This window comes from Mytilus galloprovincialis, chromosome 14, assembly GCF_965363235.1.
Source record: "Mytilus galloprovincialis chromosome 14, xbMytGall1.hap1.1, whole genome shotgun sequence".
NCBI classification, from domain to species: Eukaryota; Metazoa; Mollusca; class Bivalvia; order Mytilida; family Mytilidae; genus Mytilus; species Mytilus galloprovincialis.
In genome coordinates this window covers 62,026,211-62,047,022 of record NC_134851.1, presented here as the reverse complement: position 1 = coordinate 62,047,022, position 20,812 = coordinate 62,026,211, and the positions used below count along the sequence as shown (strand labels likewise).

Sequence of the window (20,812 nt, the reverse complement as noted above, 5' to 3'; positions counted from 1 at the left end):
TGTGGTTCTCTTGTACCCACGAAATCCACGAAAAATTGGTATCCGACGAATAATAATGAATCCACAGTCAGGTTTACCTGTCGTCACTAATATTTTCTGAAATATCTCCATTATTTTGTAACAAATTTTGATCATCATTTTCATCAATGTGCCCTTCTAATCTACTGGACAATTCTTGATCAAATTCTTCTCTTTGTTTTTGACATTTTTCTTTGATGTAATCGTAACTGAAAGTGACAACACAAACACAACATTTATACACACAGATAAACTAGCACGTGCAGAATACACAATCATAGCATGCAAAAATAGGGGAACTATTTGGGTAAACAACATTTATACACTTGTTTTAATATAAGCATCCAAATCTGTAAGATTCATATATATACACTTGGTACATGTATAATCAAATCATGCAAATCTACATAATTCATCAAGCAAAAAAACATGCATAAACTAAATTTAATTAAGCATGCAAAACTACATAATTCAGTAAACAAAAAAAAACCTTGTATACACTTGGTTAAATCAAGCATGCAAAAATACAACATTGATCTTGGAAAATAAAATGTATACACTCTGTCTTATTAAAGCATGCAAAAGTACAAGATTTATCATGCAAACCTAAGGATTCACATTTAAACATGCATGTACACTAGGTCTAATTAAAGCTTTCAAAAACTATAAAATTCATCATGCAAACTTAAAGATTCAATTTATACACTAGGTCTAATTAAAGCATTTAAAAGTACAAGACTCATCATGCAAACTTTAGAATTCAAATCTATACACTAGGTCTAATCAAAGCATGCAAGCAAAAACATTTGTATGCACTTGGTTTAAACATAAACTTTGGCAAGTATTTTTGCAGGAAAAGTATGGATTTCTTATGCAACAAATTCAAACACTGCAGATACATGTCCCTATAAAAAACAACCTATGTGAAAAAATTGTTAAAATGCAACCTACATTGTGCACATACTTTAGGCATGCGAAAAGAAGTTAGACATAAAACCCAAACAGTATTCTATACATTTTTCTCCAACTTTTACACATAAACATAATTTATGAAAGAATATGTTTTCATTTTTAATTTTAAAAAAAATACAAAATTTCTAAAGGCTTGGCATGCAGACTTTTGCAAAAACCATGAAAAATCAAAAATCCATAAAAATAAATAAATCAGAAACAGTGTTCCAGCTAGGTTTTCAAAAGGGCAGGGTGTCAATCCTGAAAAAGGGCATTTAACGTGCGATATGATAATATGAAAAGGGCATATTTTAATAAAAGATGTTAATCAAACATTTGTGTTTATTCGTTGAATCACAGGTTATACAAGAACAACATCTTTAGCCCATATAGAACTTTCTACTTTTAAGGCTGAAAAACTTGTCAAGCAGCTTGTCACACAAGTTTTTTTATCATTGCTTGGCACAGTTGAACTTTATATGCAGTATGTTTTGAAAGGAGATCTGTTTCATACTGTTTCTATGGTCTACCACATTTTACCAGTTTCACCTTTCTACCCCTGCTGTGCTTGATGGCAATACAGCACAAAACAGCTGTGATCAGTAAATTCACAATTTTAGGATATAAAGCAACAGTGAAAAATAGTATCAAAAATAAAGAATACAGAAAAAGATGACCAAGGCACCCTACCAACACTGCTACTAAGACCCTCTTTAACTTTTCCCATAACTCAAAATAAATACCTAAACATATATATTCTTAAGCAAGAAGTATGGAGACACATTTTAGAATATGTAAATGGGTTACTCAATGCTAGGAAAACAATCAGATTGAGTTATCTTTCTTTATTCAGGTGTGCTCCTTCTTTGGAGGATTATAAACAGTACGTAAATATGATGTAAATATGATCACAATATGGTGCCCGATTTTGTTATTTTCGTATCAAAAATGAAGGCAGTCAATGACAAATACATCTGAATTTTCTGTTTATTTTACAGAAAACAAGTAAAACAATGTCTTCAACGAGTTTATAATGGTTTTCCAACTTTCTGTCTTTACGTTTCTTCCATGAAACTACGGTAAACATCGCAAATTGTGCCCAAGTTGTTGTATGCACATTTCTTCAAAGATAATTGCCGACTGACCGATTCTATTTGAACGAATTAATGTTGATGATCATTAATGACCCATCCGATAAACGGATTACCTATAACAACAGATTATGACACCAGTTGTAACCATTGATTAGCTTGGGGTGGTAAACAAAGTCATAATCTTTTCCCCAGGTAAAATTTAGTAATTAGCGTATCATATCAATACGCAAATTAATATGCAATCGATCTTCAAAAAAGGCAGGGCGCCCTGGAAACTGTAAAAAGGGCACAGGGCGACACTCGGAAAAGGGCGGGCGCCGCGCCCTCTGAAAACGGCCCAGCTGGAACACTGAGAAACAGATTCATAGGCATGAATAAATTTTCCAAAATGAATTGTGAGATTAAAATGTTATAAAATTTGATGGATAATTATCTCCCCTTGGTACTGTATAATAAAGATACTCTTAAAGATATTTTGATATTTCTCACAACAGCACAGAAAAGACAAAAATCATTTAACCATTTTGAATACTAACTTGCTAGGATCAAAGTCGTCATCTATGTCAGCTTCTTTATCTTTCCCCGCCTCTTCAGCTAATTTTCTACTAGGTTCTGCTAAATCCTAAAATACATAGGAAAATAAAATTATTAACTATTACTAGTTTTATTTACAATATATATTAAGTAAACGAGTACCCCAAATAGCTTCAACTGGTTTGTGACATCATTAACAAGTTGTGTAATTTCAGAGCTTATCTGGATTGGAATAAATACCGATCAGGTGTATTGAGAAGAAGACATCTTTATGAATCTGTAAAAAGTTTGGAATGAATAGCAATAAGGTCTAACAGCCTACATTTTAAGCTCTAAAGTGGCATCGTAAGAATTATTTTTTTCTGGTGTGTAATGAGTTGTTTAAATGTGAATTAGTTAAGGTTTTTTTTTCAGATCGTGAATGTGGGTTGATAAGTATTTTAGATCTAGATTCTTCCCTGTTTTCAAACCTAATCAATCTTTTAAGGTAGATCATAAGTATATACTTTTTGAGACAGAATTTTCATATAATTTGCCAATATGAAGATTTTACTATGCTTTTTTTTTTTAAATATAATAAAAAGTATGGGTCACCGTGCTATTTTTCAAGCTATGAGTCGTTGAAAATTGCCTAAATTTGGTTAGATTGTTCATGAAAAAACACATTCGTGTGCATAAAAAAAATTTCTATAAATTGTGAGAAGATAGGTTTTATTATATGTTTCAAGAAAATAAAAAGAAAAAATGGTGTCACCAAACTTTTTTTCTTGCCACAATTAAAAATAAAAAAATTCCCTATTAATCCAGTATAATTTGCTACTAAAAGAGTTATCTCCCCTTAAATGGCTCATTTAAATAAATGATTATAAAACCAACAAAAAATGATAACTATTTAAATATTTTGCTTAATATAATAAATCACCAAGTTTTCTTTATATAAATAATCAGTCTAACCATTAAGTTGTAAATCTGTCTCCAAATTTGCAGATTTGGGCATATAACTAGACCGATATTGTACTGGGATTGTTCAATCTAAGATGGCAGTATACCATGGATCTACCTTAAGAAGTGGATATCTGAGACTTGACCATAATTTCAATGCAATCTTTTCAATAAAAATAAACTAAAAATAAACTGATCTTTATAATATAAAATTTATAGTAAAATGACATTTGTGATATTAAATTGACCATCATTACATTGAATTCATAGGAAGCCAACCTTTTTAACATTAAACTTATCATTATAATCTTTATAAATTCATAGGAAGCCAACCTTTATGATATTAAACTGATCATCATAATCTTTATAAATTCATAGGAAACCAACCTTTATAATATTAAACTGACCAGCATAATTTTAAATTCATAGTAAACCAACCTTTATAATATTAAATTCATAGTAAACTGACATTCATAATATTAAATTCATAGCAAACTGACATTCATAATATTAAATTCACAGTAAACTGATATTCATAATATTAAATTGATAGTAAACTGACATTCATAATATTAAATTGATAGTAAACCCACCTTTTATAATTATATTAAATTCATAGTAAACAGACCTATATTAGTGATATAATAGCAAATTGATAGTAAACAAACCTTTATAATATTAAATTCATAGTAAACAAACCTTTATAATATTAAATTGATAGTAAACAAACCTTTATGATATTAAATTGATAGTAAACAAACCTTTATAATATTAAATTGATAGTAAACAAACCTTTATAATATTAAATTGATAGTAAACAAACCTTTATAATATTAAATTCACAGTAAACAAACCTTTATAATATTAAATTGATAGTAAACAAACCTTTATAATATTAAATTGATAGTAAACAAACCTTTATGATATTAAATTGATAGTAAACAAACCTTTATAATATTAAATTGATAGTAAACAAACCTTTATAATATTAAATTCACAGTAAACAAACCTTTATGATATTAAATTGATAGTAAACAAACCTTTATAATATTAAATTGATAGTAAACAAACCTTTATAATATTAAATTCATAGTACTGGTATCCTTTAAAGCTTTCTGCGACGGCTGTCATGGTTCTTGATGTTTTCTCCCAGAAATGTAATAACGTTGATTGATAATTGGCTAAGACATGTGAGAACATATTACATCTACTGGCTGCTAATAAGTCTACTTTTTGCATCACATCCAGTTTTAATTTATCAAATTTCGCTTTTGTTTTCCGCACTTGCGCTTGAACCTGAAATAAAATCATTATCATCAAGAGACTATGTTCAATTCTCCATTTATAATATTAAATTCATGGTAAACAAACCTTTATAATATTAAATTCATAGTAAAATGACCTATATAATATCAAATTCAAAGTAAACTGACCAATTATAATATCAAATTTAGCTTTTGTTTTCCGCACTTGTGCTTGAACTTGAAAAAAAGACATTATCATCAGGGCTATGAAATACATTCAGCAAATGAGGATTTTACCAAAAAGATGTGACCAATGAAAAGAGTTAAATTATATATATGTATAAAGAAAGTGTTTGGGTTGGTCTGAATGTGGCTTTTAGAAGCCAATGACTGTTAACGGCAGATATCACTGAACTATTTTATTTATTCTGTATGTCCTCAATCATCTGCTACTAAGAAATTACATTTCAAATTTTTTTTTAAAATTTTTTAACTGTAAGAGGGTTTCTTGTTCATGGAATTTAAATTTCTTAATTTCCAGATCTAGGAAAACTCCTTTCACAAAGTTGATGTTTTACATTTTTCTTTGGTTTGATACCAGAATTTCTTCAAAAAGAAAAAAATTATGCAAGGAGATAATTTTGCAAAATTATATCAATCATGAAATTAGAACTAAACACCATTTAATTAATTTCCCCATTTTACAATCTACCGTATTTATTCTAATAAACGCCCCGGGGGCGAAGACAATTTCCGAAAGGGGGGCATCAATTAGAGAAACGAATTTCGTACCTTACTTCATTGACCTTTACCTGAATTTTGTTGAAACAGACTATAGTAACATACACGTGTTTCTTATTGTCTCCATAATCTATAAATAGCGTTTATCGGTAATGTGACCTCATCTAATAATTTGTTAAAATTTTCGAATGAACAAGCGTGCACATCAATGGAACATAATTTCAACAGCGTACTGTGTAACTGACAGATCTATTTTTGGAACTTGTTCACACTGTGTTGGATTATCGGAGTGGATTAAAACATGGGCATTATTGATTTTTTGTTTCATGTTTCTGAGTGACCGGGTCGATGTCTTAGCAATATTGTAATGAGGGGGGATAGGACCTTTATCGGGACTTCGGGATCGGGTGTTTTTAAGCTCGGGATTTCGGGATTGACCCTTTCGGGATCTGGGAATTCTTCTTTTCGGATTTCGGGATGTCGGGATTTACTTTATTTAAATTCGGGACCACGGGATTTCGTGTTTTTAAGCCTATTACAGAGCTTACCTGTAATAGGTAAGTTTCAATATTATTTTTTTAACTACAAAATGGGGGCGTTTATTAAAAGTCAAAAGTTCTGAACGCACGATTTTCGGTAGGGGGGCGTTAATTAGAAGGGGGGCTTTAAATAGAATATGTTATGTGTGATTTTTATAAATTAAATTAATAGCTTTCAGATTCTACTTGACAAATATATGTACAAATGTATGGAAGATAGTCATTTATGGGGATACAAAATAAAATCTGCAGATAAATTTAAACAAAATAAAAAGTTGAGTTTCCGGCTGCTGGGCAAAGGGAGATAAGTTTATTATAATTTCTTGATATTTCTATTTTCTAGTATTGTTCAACAATCAAATGACATATTTTTCAATGTCAAATCAGAATTTATAGAAAACTAATAGGGGCTTACGTCAATAGATATAAACTACTTACCAAAGTTTCATGAGAACTACTGAAAGCATTTTTGAGTTATTGTCTGAAAACTGGAAAATCCCCCTTTTTTAATGAATAAAACCCTAAAACTCAGAAACCTAAAATCTAAAATTAAAATATCTTTCTTTTCTCTGTCTATTTTTTTCTTTCTTTTCTAAATTATTTTTTCTTACTTTTCTAAATTTTTCTAACTGTTTATAAGTATCTGGATCCAACTGTTCTGATACGTCTTTCATCCACAAGAGGGCACCTCTGTACTCTGTCCTGGCTCCTTCCATTCTATTTATAGTCATCAATGTGTCTGATATGGCTCGGTATCTAAATGTTTCCACTTCCTGGTAAAGTCTTACTAGCGGCACTCTCATCGCTAACCTAAAATACAAATGATTTTTAAGTTTCATACAATTCAAATAAAGGAGGGACGAAAGATACCAGAGGGATAGTCAAACTCATAGATCGAAAATAAACTGACAAGCCATGGCTAAAAATAAAAAGACAAACAGACAAATAATAGTACAGAAGACACAACATAGAAAACCAAAGACTAAGCAACATGAACCCCACCAGAAATTGGGGGTGATCTTGGATCTCTGGAAGGCTAAGCAGATCCTGCTCCACATGTGGCACCCATCATATTGCTTATGTTATGATGTTAAATAAAGACTATGACAAAACTGCTTCTTTTTTAATGGAAATTGACAGAAAGTTAAAAGGTCCATAATTGTTTGACCACCATACATTAACAAAAATCAAGCAATTGCTTGATACGTAAATTTGATAAGGTAATATTTTTTTAAAAAATATTTTTTTATCTTTACATTTTTTTAATTTTAAGATTTCTGTAGCCTAAGCTTGCAGGTTTTACATGATCTTGTGAATCACTGAAAACCAAAATACAACTTTCATTTAAACTGAACTGAGAAGCTCTGAGATTCATGTACCTTTGATGAGACCAGAATAACTGAGAATTCACATCAATTGAAGAGGAGATTAAGCTCTGTGATTAAGTTATATGAACTACTGAGCTGATTAGCTCTCTGATTAGGCTACCTTAGCTGAGCTGAGAAGTTGTATGATTTGCCTAGTTGCTGAGCTGAGAAGCTCTACGAATGCCTACCTTTGCTGAGCTGAGAACCTCTGTGAATTTCATACCTTTGCTTAGCTGAGAACCTCTGTGATTTGCCTAGTTGCTGAGCTGAGAATCTCTATGATTTGCCTACCTTTGCTGAGCTGAGAAGCTCTGTGATTTGCCTACAGCAGCCATCATTTTTCCAGCTCTGGTTTTGTCAATGTTACTCTGTGATTTAAGGAATCTGCCTGTGCTACTTTCTTCTTGTGACAAACCTATAAAAGAAAATATTCATTCAAACTTCTTTTTATTTTGTCTTAATATACATTTATAAACTACTTACTAGTATGTTCATTTATTATTATTTTTTTTTTCAAGATCTCTTCTTAAGGTGGTACCTAACACTACAGGGAGATAACTCTGTAAAGTCAGCTAAACATTTTAATTTTGATGTGTTGTAAAAGGAATATTAAGCTTCTCAATGATCAAAATTGGTGTTTGTCAAATTGCTATATAACCAGTGTAATTTTTCTGACAAAACGGTTAGTTCAAAAATTTTTTAAATTTTTATATTTTTATTTAAGGTTCAAAGTAAATACTTTGACAAAATTTTATGAAAATTTAATGAGCCAAATTAATTTTAGTGAAAGTGTTGGGTACCACCTTAAGCCAGTGAGAGACGCTATCTAAAACTTGCAGTGATAGTTTTTTGGCTCCATGTTGAAGGTCTGTCACATTGAGATGAAGAACAGCAATACAAGCAGTTTCTTTGTTTTTTGTGTTGGTTTTATTTTAATCATGTACTGGTTTTGTGTATTCTTTGTTTTTCTAATATTTATACATTTTCATTGCAAAGTTTGGATGGAACTAGAATTCAAATCGTACTTGGTTTTTAAATTTATGTTAAGAATTTAATTTCATAATTTTTTTTCCAAATGTTCAATGGGAGTTTAATTAGTACTTTCACACATTCTAATACTTTCGTATGCAGCACTTTCTCTAGATCAAATTTAATTGTTCTGAATTTAGTTGTTCTTTCACTGAATGAAAAACATTTTAAATCAGGGCCCAGCTGAGGCCTGCTTCCAGGTGTGGAATTTTCTCACTGTGTAGAAGACCCATTGGTGGCCTCAGTATGTTTCTGCTCTTTGGTCGGGTTGTTGTCTCTTTGACATATTCCCCATTTCCATTCTCAATTTTAAATTCAAGATTTCCCACATAATTTCATATCTGAAACATTGGTTTACATATAAGAGGGTAGTAATCAGAGCTTCCAAATTTTTATGAGCCAGCCAGACATTTCATATCTGATCCCAATTCTAATCCCTAAGACTAAGTCACAAAAGGAAATTATGTTAATCAGATGGCCATCCCAATGATTGACATTAGATTAAAAATCAAAGCCTTAAAGGCTGTAAAAGCAATTGCTGTCATGTTAATGTTTGGGGACTTTTATTTTTCATCCACATATATATAATAATTAAACCTGACATGAGTGTTGTCTAGTTAGAAGTAAGAAGGTTTTAACTTTATATAAATAAAAGACTTTAGCAGAAAGTCATTTTTAATATGTTTTATATTTCACAAGGAGACAACATGTTTACCAGGCTAAAGTTGGGGTCAAATATACATGTGCTGAAACATATAACTCAACAAGAATGTGTCCACAGTACACGGATGCCCCACTCACACTATCATTTTCTATGTTTAAAGGACTGTGAAATTGGAATAAATTCTCTAATTTGGCATTAAAATTAGAATGATCTTATCAAAGGAAACATGTATACTAAGTTTCAAGTTGATTGGACTTCTACTTTATCAAAAACTACCTTGACCAAAAACTTTAACCTGAAATTTGCACTATCATTTTCTATGTTCAGTGAACCGTAAAATTGGGGTCAAAACTCTAATTTGGCATTTAAATTAGAAAGATCATATCATAGGGCACATGTATACTAAGTTTCAAGTTGATTGGACTTCAACTTCATCAAAAACTACCTTGACCAAAAACTTTAACCTGAAATTTGCACTATCATTTTCTATGTTCAGTGAACCGTAAAATTGGGGGTCAAAACTCTAATTTGGCATTTAAATTAGAAAGATCATATCATAGGGCACATGTATACTAAGTTTCAAGTTGATTGGACTTCAACTTCATCAAAAACTACCTTGACCAAAAACTTTAACCTGAAATTTGCACTATCATTTTCTATGTTCAGTGAACCGTAAAATTGGGGTCAAAACTCTAATTTGGCATTTAAATTAGAAAGATCATATCATAGGGCACATGTATACTAAGTTTCAAGTTGATTGGACTTCAACTTCATCAAAAACTACCTTGACCAAAAACTTTAACCTGAAGCCAAAAACTTTAACCTGAAATTTGCACTATCATTTTCTATGTTCAGTGAACCGTAAAATTGGGGTCAAAACTCTAATTTGGCATTTAAATTAGAAAGATCATATCATAGGGCACATGTATACTAAGTTTCAAGTTGATTGGACTTCAACTTCATCAAAAACTACCTTGACCAAAAACTTTAACCTGAAGCCAAAAACTTTAACCACAAATTTGCACTATCATTTTCTATCAGTGAACCGTAAAATTGGGGTCAAAACTCTAATTTGGCATTTAAATTAGAAAGATCATATCATAAGGAACATGTGTACTAAGTTTCAAGTTGATTGGACTTCAACTTCATCAAAAACTACCTCGACCAAAAACTTTAACCTGAAGCGGGACAGACGGACGAACGGACGAACGAACGGACGAACGAACAGACGGACGAACGGACGCACAGACCAGAAAACATAATGCCCCTAAATGGGGCATAAAAAGAAATCATCATGGATTATCCCCTGGTAGTGTTTGTAACTGGGCAATAATTTCCTTTATTGATTTAATTTTAACAATTTTCATTATCAATTTATATTTAACCATTAACACAAATGATTAAGTTAAAACATTTCAACTTTCCAGACGCAAATGTTAAAAAACGGGAAAGAAATAAAATATCTTACAAGACATAAACATGTAAAGAATAAATATATATTTCAGCTTAATAAAAATATTTTCATAATGGTACTTTGTCATCATTTTTAAAACTAAGTTCCAAACATTATTGCTCAGTTGATATACATGTATGTCCTTCTGATGCGGTACGAGCACAGGCACTTGTTTCTATCCAAAATAGTTTTATATGGATAGCCGACCTTCCTATGGATAGAAACAAGTGCATGTGGGTACGAGATAACTATAATTCTCATGCAATCCCGAAAAGGGGGGGGGGGGGTCATCACAGACAAACATGACATTAAATCGTTATCACTGATGTATTGTTTAGGGGCAGTTGAAGGACGCCTCCGGGTGCGGGAATTTTTCGCTGCATTGAAGACCTGTTGGTGACCTTCTGCTGTTGTATGTTTTTCTATGGTCGGGTTGTTGTCTCTTTGACACATTCCCCATTTCCATTCTCAATTTTATTATACGAACAAGAACAAACAGCTCTACGTTGCTTTGACATTTATCAATTTTCAGGAAACATTGCGAAAAATGATCTTCAATATTTCGAAAACATGTGAAATAAAATTGCTAACACGGTGGACCGTCGAGTGTCAACAAACGTAGTAGACTTGTTCACTGAAAAGACGAGGATAATGGTTTCATCTGACATTTGTTATGCATTCCCAGTTTTGATCATGATATTTAAAAAGACGTACTTTTTTTCAATCTATGTAACTAGAAAATTCCAAATTGAAATATCTCTTCATCTGGACCGACTTGGCATCTACTACGTTTGGACGGGTCCATTTCATTAGTAAGGTGATCGATAAATATTACGGAGTTTGACAGAAAAGGAAAACGAACTTATTGTTATTTGTTTTCAACAAGGGTTTCGTTCCGCTAAATTATTTGCGCAAACAAAGTTTGTCTATTTTTAGATTACAGGTAATCATTTGACACTACGCATTAACCTGTGTAGTGATTTTGATTTTACGATAAATGTATGAATGAACGATAATTTTATGAATGAACAAGAGCACCTGACCTCTTAAAGAAACACAAATTAAACATATAAAACCGTATTTAATAGGAGATAATTCAGTTAAATTTTCAATACTAAATCAACAACTGAAATGAATCCATATTTTGTTGAAACATCGTACGAACGGCGAAAAACGGAATCGCAGTTATAAAAATGTACTTTTTTTCACTCGCACTTCTATGTTATTTGATAGTCAAACGGTTGACCCTTTAAATACAAAAATACATCTACAAGAACATATTCTGAAACTTCTTAAATCCACTAACGTTTTTTTAAAGTTTCAAGCTATGTATTGCATTAGAAAACATACATAGGTGTTAAAGAATGACAGACCAGGAGCCTGTTTAACAAAATACTATGGCTTGATATGGGCGGAGTCTCTGATCTGGGTCACAAAGATGGCCATACGCGATAGCATAAAAGCAATTGCTTTAAAAAAACGATATTAAACTTTACTTTGATATGAATTTGATCTTCTGACGTAAACTTAAAATTGGCAGTACATCATTCAAAGTGTGCACATCAGCGTGCTCATATCTGCCCTAGACTCTTTATTTGTGCAAAATGACGTTGTCAAAAAACTATACTTTCGTTTTTAAAGTCACATTTTTAAAAACCAGATGTTGCCTTACAATGGTTAAACATGGACCTTAAACGGCAACAAAAAATCAGTTTTCGTTTACAAAGCACCACTTAGTGAAGAAGCTCTTTCCACATTATGTCTTCAACAAAATACTTGAAATGAATGTTTGTAACAGGTATCAATGATAATTTTAGCATTTTTGAAGAAATGTAGGATGCATAATTAAATTTCCCACCTGTGCACATGCGCACACGTTCTTGTTCATACATCGTAGTTCTGACGAAATTTCTTTTAAAACCTTTTTAAATGTTTCATCAAATCATGTTTATAAATGTATTTATTATAATTTTAATCTGTTGGACTAAATCAATTAGACACAAACCGCTGAAATGTATGAAAATAATTGTGAATAGACCGATTAATTTATACGATGTCAGGAACTGAAAATAGTTTACCTGTCACCTGAACAGGTAGTTTTCAGCTGTCCAACAACTAATTAGTCTTGATTAAAATTAGAAAGTATTGAAGTAGGGGTTGTTTTGATAGTAATTAATCATCATATCACTTTTATGACCGAAAAATGTGTGGCTGTTAAAGGTAAAAGGTTGGGTCAAAAGATAGTGAATTATGTTAAAATGACCAAAAAAGCCTTGAAAACTAAAAAGTAGATGGCCATTTCATGCTATGCCCAGCCGGACTTTTACCGGACATTATACAATTGATCGTTTTGGAAGCCTTGGTAGTAATGCCCTTTACAGTCAGGCGTGAAACAGTAATTTTCGGCTATCGTTAGCGTCAAATTAGATAAATTTTACCGTGATTAGTCAAAATACCCTTATTGTTACCGTTATTTTTGGAAAAAAATTAACATGATTCGTCAAAATCAGGTGACGTTTTTATCGTCATGCACCACAAATTACCGTTAACGTCATTTGGCAAGAATTTTTATCATTATTCGTCATGAAGGTACCCCCATTACTACCCTCATATGAAGATGTAAACAATTCTGACATTTTCTAATATTTTCTTGTAGTTCGTACTTACGACATAAACGATCCTGGTATTTTTCTATTACTTTCAATAGTTCCATGGAAGATCTCTGTATAGATCTGAATACCTAAGAGATAAAAATGGCATTCATCAATGTAGTTCAGAATACTTTTTAAAATCATATAATTAATCCATTAAATAACACAACAACATGGCTTATTTTTGTGTTAAATATTTATTTATCGTGACAGGAGCCTGAAATTCAGTGGTTGTTGTTAGTTCATAGATATAACAAGAATGTGTCCATAGTACACGGATGCCCCACTCGCACTATAATTTTCCATGTTCAGTGGACCGTGAAATTGGGGTCAAAACTTTAATTTGGAATTAAAATTAGAAAGATCATATCATAGGGAACATGTGTACTAAGTTTCAAGTAGATGTGACTTAACTTCATCAAAAACTACCTTGACCAAAAACTTTAACCTGAACTTCGCACTTTCATTTTCTATGTTCAGTTGACCATGAAATTGGGGTCAAAACTATAATTTGGCATTAAAATTAGAAAGTTCATATCATGGGGAACATGTGTACTAAGTTTCAAGTGGATTGGACTTCAACTTCATCAAAAACTACCTTGACCAAAAACTTTAACCTGAAGTGGGATGAACGAACGAACGAACGTCCGGACGAACGGACGCACAGACCAGAAAACATAATGCCCCTCTACTATCGTAGGTGGGGCATAAAAATGATAATTTGGCATTAAAATTAGAAAGTTCATATCATGGGGAACATGTGTACTAAGTTTCAAGTGGATTGGACTTCAACTTCATCAAAAACTACCTTGACCAAAAACTTTAACCTGAAGTGGGACGAACGAACGAACGAACGAACGGACGAACGGAGGCACAGACCAGAAAACATAATGCCCCTCTACTATCGTAGGTGGGGCATAAAAAGATGTGGTATGAGTGTCAATGAGACAACTCTCCATCCAAGTAACAATTTATAAAAGTAAACCACTATAGGTCAAGGTAGGGTCTTCAACACAGAGCCTGGCTCACACCGATCAGAAAGCTATAAAGGGCCCCAAATAATTACTAGTGTCAACTTATTCAAACGGGAAAAGCAGCGGTCTAATCTATATAAAAATTATTTTTTTTATAAATTGCATTATAACTAATAAAAAGTTAGTTTTCTAATCTGAATTGTCATGTTTTTCAAGTCAGACCTTTTATAGAACTCTGACTTTACCTTATGGGTTTTCTCATTGTTGAAAACTGTACAGTGACTTACTTTTACCTTTATTCACGTTATTTGAACTGTCTTGTCTCATTGGCAATCATACCACTTCTCCTTATTCTTATATAAAGCAAGAATAAATAGTTGTCAGTACAGATTCACAGAATTAATTCATAACATTTCTCTGTAACAGAGCTACTTTACACAGATACTTTTACATATGAACTATTTCTGTACTTAAAATCTGTAGAACTGGAAATTTACTTTCAATATTTAGTACTATTTCTTTACTTTAAAATAATGGTAAAATTTAGATACTTATATTTTCCAGTACTTGATTTGTAGTTAAAATATTGGTACAAAAATAATACCAACAATGATCACAGTATTTCATTTTTGTATTTCATGTTTGAACATCATAATTTTATGAGATTTGAAAAAGACAAACTTTCAAAATGCTGAAAATGTAACCGTGCAACCAAAAATCTGTACTTAAATTTCAAGTACAAAACAAGTACTGTAAAATACAGGTACCTAAATATTACAATAATTTTAAAGTAACAAAATAGTACTGAATATTAAAAGTAGATTTCCAGTACTACAGACTTTCATTTCAGCAATATTCCCATGTCATACCTCTAGCTTAGCATCAAGCTGAGCATCTGATGCCACCACATGTTCATCCTCTTTCTTGCCTAGTTTCTGTATTACTGCCTGTTTGGTGGTCCAGAATGTTTCCTTGATCTTGTGAACTGTGGATGTATCTGTTCGTTCCACATATTTATCATAGTTGGATCCACTATAACCATGACGACTGAAGAAAGATTTAAAACAGTTTGACTGATGTTCTTTGACAAAACTCAGAGAGAAATTAAACATGGCAGACAAATAATATTTTTTTATAGCATGTGTTTTTATGTTTTAAGTGAAAGTCTGTTAAAAAAATCTTCATGTTAGAAAGACAGCATAGACATTGTAGATGCACAAGAAAAAAGTCATGTGATAAAACAATTTTAACCTGTAATACTATAAATTGAAAGTTCCAATATCTTTGATCTCCTATAGACTGTCATGAATATGAGTCAAAACTCACTATCTGACAGGTAATTGATTATTTCTTTCAGATTTATAATCAAATGCTCTTGTTTATTTAATTATTATTTGTATCAATACTCTAAGCTGAGATTCAACTACAAAGAAATGTGCATGTGTTCTCCTCAGGGCCTTTTTGCATCATGGTAATGTGATGCTATAATCTCAAATGTGATGCTATAATCTTAAATGTGATGTTATCTGAAGTGGTTTTCTTATAGATTATGCTATGGATGTGATGCTATAATTTTAAGAAAAAGGATGGTATTTCAATTTCCCTGTTTACCAGGATGGTCAATAAAATATCTGGGGAGAACACTGCATGGTCAAGTTTTTTTTTATCTAATATACTTACGACATCTTTTCTATATGATATCTGTACACAGTGCTGAGGAACTACCAGACAATCTGTGGAAAATAAAAATAAAAAAATGAAAATTAGAATAGTTTTATAGTTAGGTTGAATGATGTACTTATTTTATTCCATCTAGACTTTTAAAGCCTACATGTAAATAAATACACATGTGTGCACACATTAGAGAATTTGCAGTGTAATACATTGTCAGCTAACAAGTGAGCTAGGTTGTAATCTTTTATTTGGTATTTGAATGTTCCAAAATCGATCAAAATGTATATGTACAAATGTACACTTGCACACAGCATGTAAGGTTAATTTTTGTCAAACACAGCTTATATGATTAAGGGTGCTGTCACATTGATATATAACCTCCATCTTCTTGGAATTTCTGTTCTTAACCCTTTCAACACTACACAAAAAAATAGAAAAATGGCTGCTGCTGCTGCATTTTTTTTGTGTTCATTCATTAGAACAGTATATTCCTTTTCAGACTGCTGTATCTTTTTTATTATAAGAGATACAGAGAAAGTTATTGCATGAAAAATGCTCAGGAGACTATGAACTGTAATGTTAGGCAGTTATTTCAGTAATTTTTTTATCAGGTTACCTGCATTTTCAGGTAATTAACAGGTAAAAGGTGTAATTTATTACATTTGTGTTGAATTTTGAATAAAAACTACTTTTAGTCTTCATCTATTTTGTTGTTTTATCTGCCATATAATAAAGAAGACACCAATTGCTCGATTCTGTAGCGTATTGCACCATACACAACGTACAATGTATTATGTAATCGTGGCACAAATCAGTGGCTCCGTCCTCAAAATTTTTAGTCAACCTCCATTTTCCCCCCTTTTTCTACGTCTTGTAATGATCGATAAAATCATATTTCCCACACGAATTTATTGTAATAAACACATTGAGATAACAAGAAACCTTTTAACTAATCCTCGTTGTCAGTTTCACCATAGAAATGCTGAAATATTTTCATATTTACAGCTTCGTTTCCGATTTCCACCATTTGCATTTGTCAAAATATTTGTTTTTATTTTCCTTCAATTTTCCTTCTACTGCATGATTTTACAAGAAAAATTGCCGTGATTTCAAGCGCAAATGAGACCTTGCATATCCTCGATTCATACAAGGAAAAATTAGAGAGGACCCGAATGAAAACCGAATGGTTTAAGAGTCCTGATGAAAAATCTGTTGTCATTGTGGCATATGCCACGTATAGCAGTGGAGGCGCGTATGTCATCCTGGCATACCAATGAAAGGGTTAATATTATCATTATAGGACTCATCATTGCTCTAGTACAAGTAAATATAGGTTTTACTCATTGTTGAAAGCAACAAAATTACCTATAGTTGTTATTTTCTGCGTCATTGAGGCTCTTGTTGAGAATTGTCTCATTGGCAATCATACAACATCTTCCTATTTTTATACGAGCATGAAAATGAAGTTAATTGAATACTTTTGTAATGTGGAAAATTTAAAACAAGATACAAGATATTTTATTGTGCCAATCACAGCACCCATTATTGAGCATGTTGAGCATAATAATCATCCCAATTACAATAGAATATTATATTTGAACTACATATTTTATATATTTGGGGGATATAAAATTAGTTTAGTGTTAGAGGAAAATATTCACTGAATCGATTCATATAAGGTAGGGATTTTTTGCATTAATTTAAAGGGTGCAAAAAGTGTCCGAAGGGGAGACTGTCGTGACCTTAAAAAAAAATTACGTTTGCCACCTTCTTCTATTTATATGGATAGTCGACCTTCCTATGGATAAAAACAAGTGCCTGTGTTAGTAACCCCTTTTCATGCAAACCCGCCAACTGTCACTATTTGCGGGGGATTTCCCCCATGGAGGCTCCCCAGTGGAAATTTTGTAAGAGCAATTTTGTCCACTATTTTAAAGAAAACAATTAATTTAACAATGGCTATGAGCTTGTTAAAGCATGAAGAAACCAAAAAACCACATTAGAATATATTTGAAGGCCCCCTTGAAGGTTCTATAGAACTATAAGAACCATCTTTCACGTAAAACCCCCATGGGCATTTTTAAAAGTTGGCAGGTATGTTCATGGGACGATCAATGCATTTGAACAGGTCAGGAATAACCACCAATTGGTGGATTATACCTCAATTGACGTATAATCCACCAATTGACATATAATGATATAGACCAATTGGTGTACTAAATCTTTTTTTTTCAAAGCAAATTATTCCACCAAAATGGAGCATTGTTTTCTTAAAACCATATTATGGTATGAAAACTTGTCAAACATTCCTAGTTTAGTATAGTCACATAACATAATGCATTTAATCAGTAATTGTATTTGCAGTTTCTTCTATTGTTATCTTGTCAATTCTTGATTGGCAAATTAACCACTAATCACCTGTCATTGGACATCAATACTGTGTGCAGTCATGTGATCTGACATGAGTACAACTCCACAGGTGAATGGAGCTCTTTGTTAATACTTGACTTTCATTATCAAAAGACAATCATTGTCAATAGTACGAATGTTTCAACAAAAGAATTGCTGTACACATGCATTCTCAAGAGATGCAGAAGGCTTTGACAAATCTGAATCTTTCGGAGGACTCAATAAGGGTCATAAAATAGGTTGCAAGTTGCAAAATCATGCTCCTATCTCCTCTCACACTAGCATTTTATTACAAAAAACCTGCATTATACGTCAATTGGTCTATACCCATATATGTCAATTGGTGGATTATACTCAATTGAGGTATAATCCACCAATTGATGGTTATTCCTGACCTGTTGAATAGGAGCATTTTGTTGGAACCCCATTTACCCTGGGTTGGGGAACCCCCTATTTTAAATGGCTGGATACGCCCCTGAGTAGAGCTACGGTTACGCAGCTATATTTAATAGGGTACACTATTAAATTGTTGGTGCAGAGACGTGTCAAATATTTACACAAATAAAAAAATGACAAATCGTCTGTTTTATGGTGTTTTAAACAGAAGAAAACATTTTTGGTCTATTTTTCTAGTTTTGAATGAGAGTTTCATATGGTTTAAGTGATCTTACAGGTTTTGTTTTCGCTTAGAAAATAAAATATTGCTGCATTAAAAATCGCATCATTTTCAGACGTCCATGTTTACTAACGATGTATTCCGGAAAGTAACGGAATACACCGAAAGATACAAAGGGAGCTAATCTGTCATACGTCCTTTTTCAAAGAACTGAAAGGACTTTTAGAAACCTCTGGAAATATCCCAATGAACATGCAACTGTTTTTTTTTTTTTTTTAATTTCAACGATTGGTTCCTTTTATTATACTTGACATTATAAACCTTCTATCATTTATGGGTAGACTTTACATAGATAAATTCAGCCGTATTTGACGTGATACAGTACTTATGTATCCCGTCATACTTTGAACCACACCATTATTTTATTTATTATTTTTACTGTAAGTCTGTTTTTTGTTATATCTACTTTACGTGAGTCTGCATTTATGTATGCCGTCATACGACAAAATTATTTTTATGTCTACCTGTGCGAATTTCAAACGCGCAATTTTACACCAGTAATGAAAACCTTCTTTCATTTATGGGTAGACTTTACATAGATAAATTCAGCCGTATAGGAAAAGCAAAATGAGAATGTTGAATTTGATGTATGCCTGTTTGTGCTACTTTGTTACATTTGTTGTTTATGTAGTGATATTAAGATGATAACACAACATTGACTGTTGTACCCCTATTTTTGACATTTTTACTCTTTGAGTATGTTTGTTTTGTTCATGCATCGTTGACAATGTAATGGAATTTGATGCGACTGTCATACAAGTGAGAGGTTTAGCTAGCTATAAAACCAGGTTCAATCCACCATTTTCTACATTAGAAAATGCCTGTACCAAGTCAGGAATATGACAGTTGTTATCCATTCGTTTGATGTGCTTGGACTTTTGATTTTGCCTTTTGATTTTTGATTTTCCTTTTTGAATTTTCCTCGGAGTTCAGTATTTTTGTGTTTTTACTTTTTAGTACTATTTTGAACGATTTTGTAAACGCTTGTTTTATTTTTGTCAATGTATCACTTATGTGAAGAAAATGAATTATCACCACATTATTTATAAAGATATTTTTAAGTCAGCCCTACCTGATACCAAAATTGATTTAATATATCATTTTAATAACAAAAAGAAGTTATTGTCATTTTTAAATCGGTCAGGACATTCATCATGGCAAAGATCGAGTTGGTAGGTTAAGTTTTCTAACCGATTTCAAAAATTAACATACTTTTTTCCGGCATAAATTCTTATATTCAATGCTAATATGAGGCAGGCATTTCCTGTAAATGGGGACGAAGTCTGTATGAATTAATTTTTTGTAACTTAAGGTCAAGGATCAGTAAATAAACTAGTCCATAGATTTTTTTAAAAGTTAGAACTCAATTAGATATTGAAAATATACATCAGAAAATGTAAAATAAAGTATATGTCACCGACTTCGTTTTCAAGAAAAATCCATTTTTAAAATGGTCCGAGAGGGTACTAAATTACATTGAATATATAGGGTAAATCTATATTTTTCTTCTACAGTTTTCGGTTTCTGGTATAAATCACGAGAACCGCTCCATAGAATTTTTTTTTAAATTAATATTTTTTTCCTCTATGTCTTACGAATTAGATGATATTAAAAAAATATATGGTCACCGACTTCGTTTTCCCTGTAGAAGCGACGCAAACCCAACATTTTGACCAAAAAAAAAGAACATCAAAATTCGTGACGTCGTAATTTTTATTATATAACGTCAAGTTATCATGCTAATAATTTCCAACGTTCTTCGTGTTGATTATGCACGATGACTATGTGTTTCGTATTGATAGATTCTTTTTATCATAAGAGTCTGGATAATTATCATAAATTTTTATTTAGT

At 31.9% G+C, this 20,812-nt stretch overlaps 1 protein-coding gene across 2 annotated transcripts in view; it reads right to left on the bottom strand.

Moving 5' to 3' along the window:
* The window catches only part of LOC143058004 (islet cell autoantigen 1-like), a 47,421-nt gene extending 28,385 nt beyond the window's left edge, over positions 1 to 19,036 (bottom strand). Inside the window, exons 1-9 of one of the 2 annotated variants that reach the window (XM_076231467.1) lie at positions 18,956 to 19,036; positions 15,882 to 15,934; positions 15,071 to 15,248; positions 13,244 to 13,316; positions 7,722 to 7,845; positions 6,675 to 6,873; positions 4,611 to 4,835; positions 2,600 to 2,685; positions 78 to 227 (exon numbers count right to left, since the gene is read on the bottom strand). In XM_076231467.1, the coding sequence (XP_076087582.1) occupies positions 78 to 227; positions 2,600 to 2,685; positions 4,611 to 4,835; positions 6,675 to 6,873; positions 7,722 to 7,845; positions 13,244 to 13,316; positions 15,071 to 15,248; positions 15,882 to 15,886 (1,040 nt within the window). In that variant the 5' untranslated portion in view covers positions 15,887 to 15,934; positions 18,956 to 19,036. The remainder of the gene's footprint in view (positions 1 to 77; positions 228 to 2,599; positions 2,686 to 4,610; positions 4,836 to 6,674; positions 6,874 to 7,721; positions 7,846 to 13,243; positions 13,317 to 15,070; positions 15,249 to 15,881; positions 15,935 to 18,955) is intronic. The other variant, XM_076231468.1, reaches the window with a different exon arrangement.
* Between the last annotated feature and the right edge of the window lie 1,776 nt (positions 19,037 to 20,812).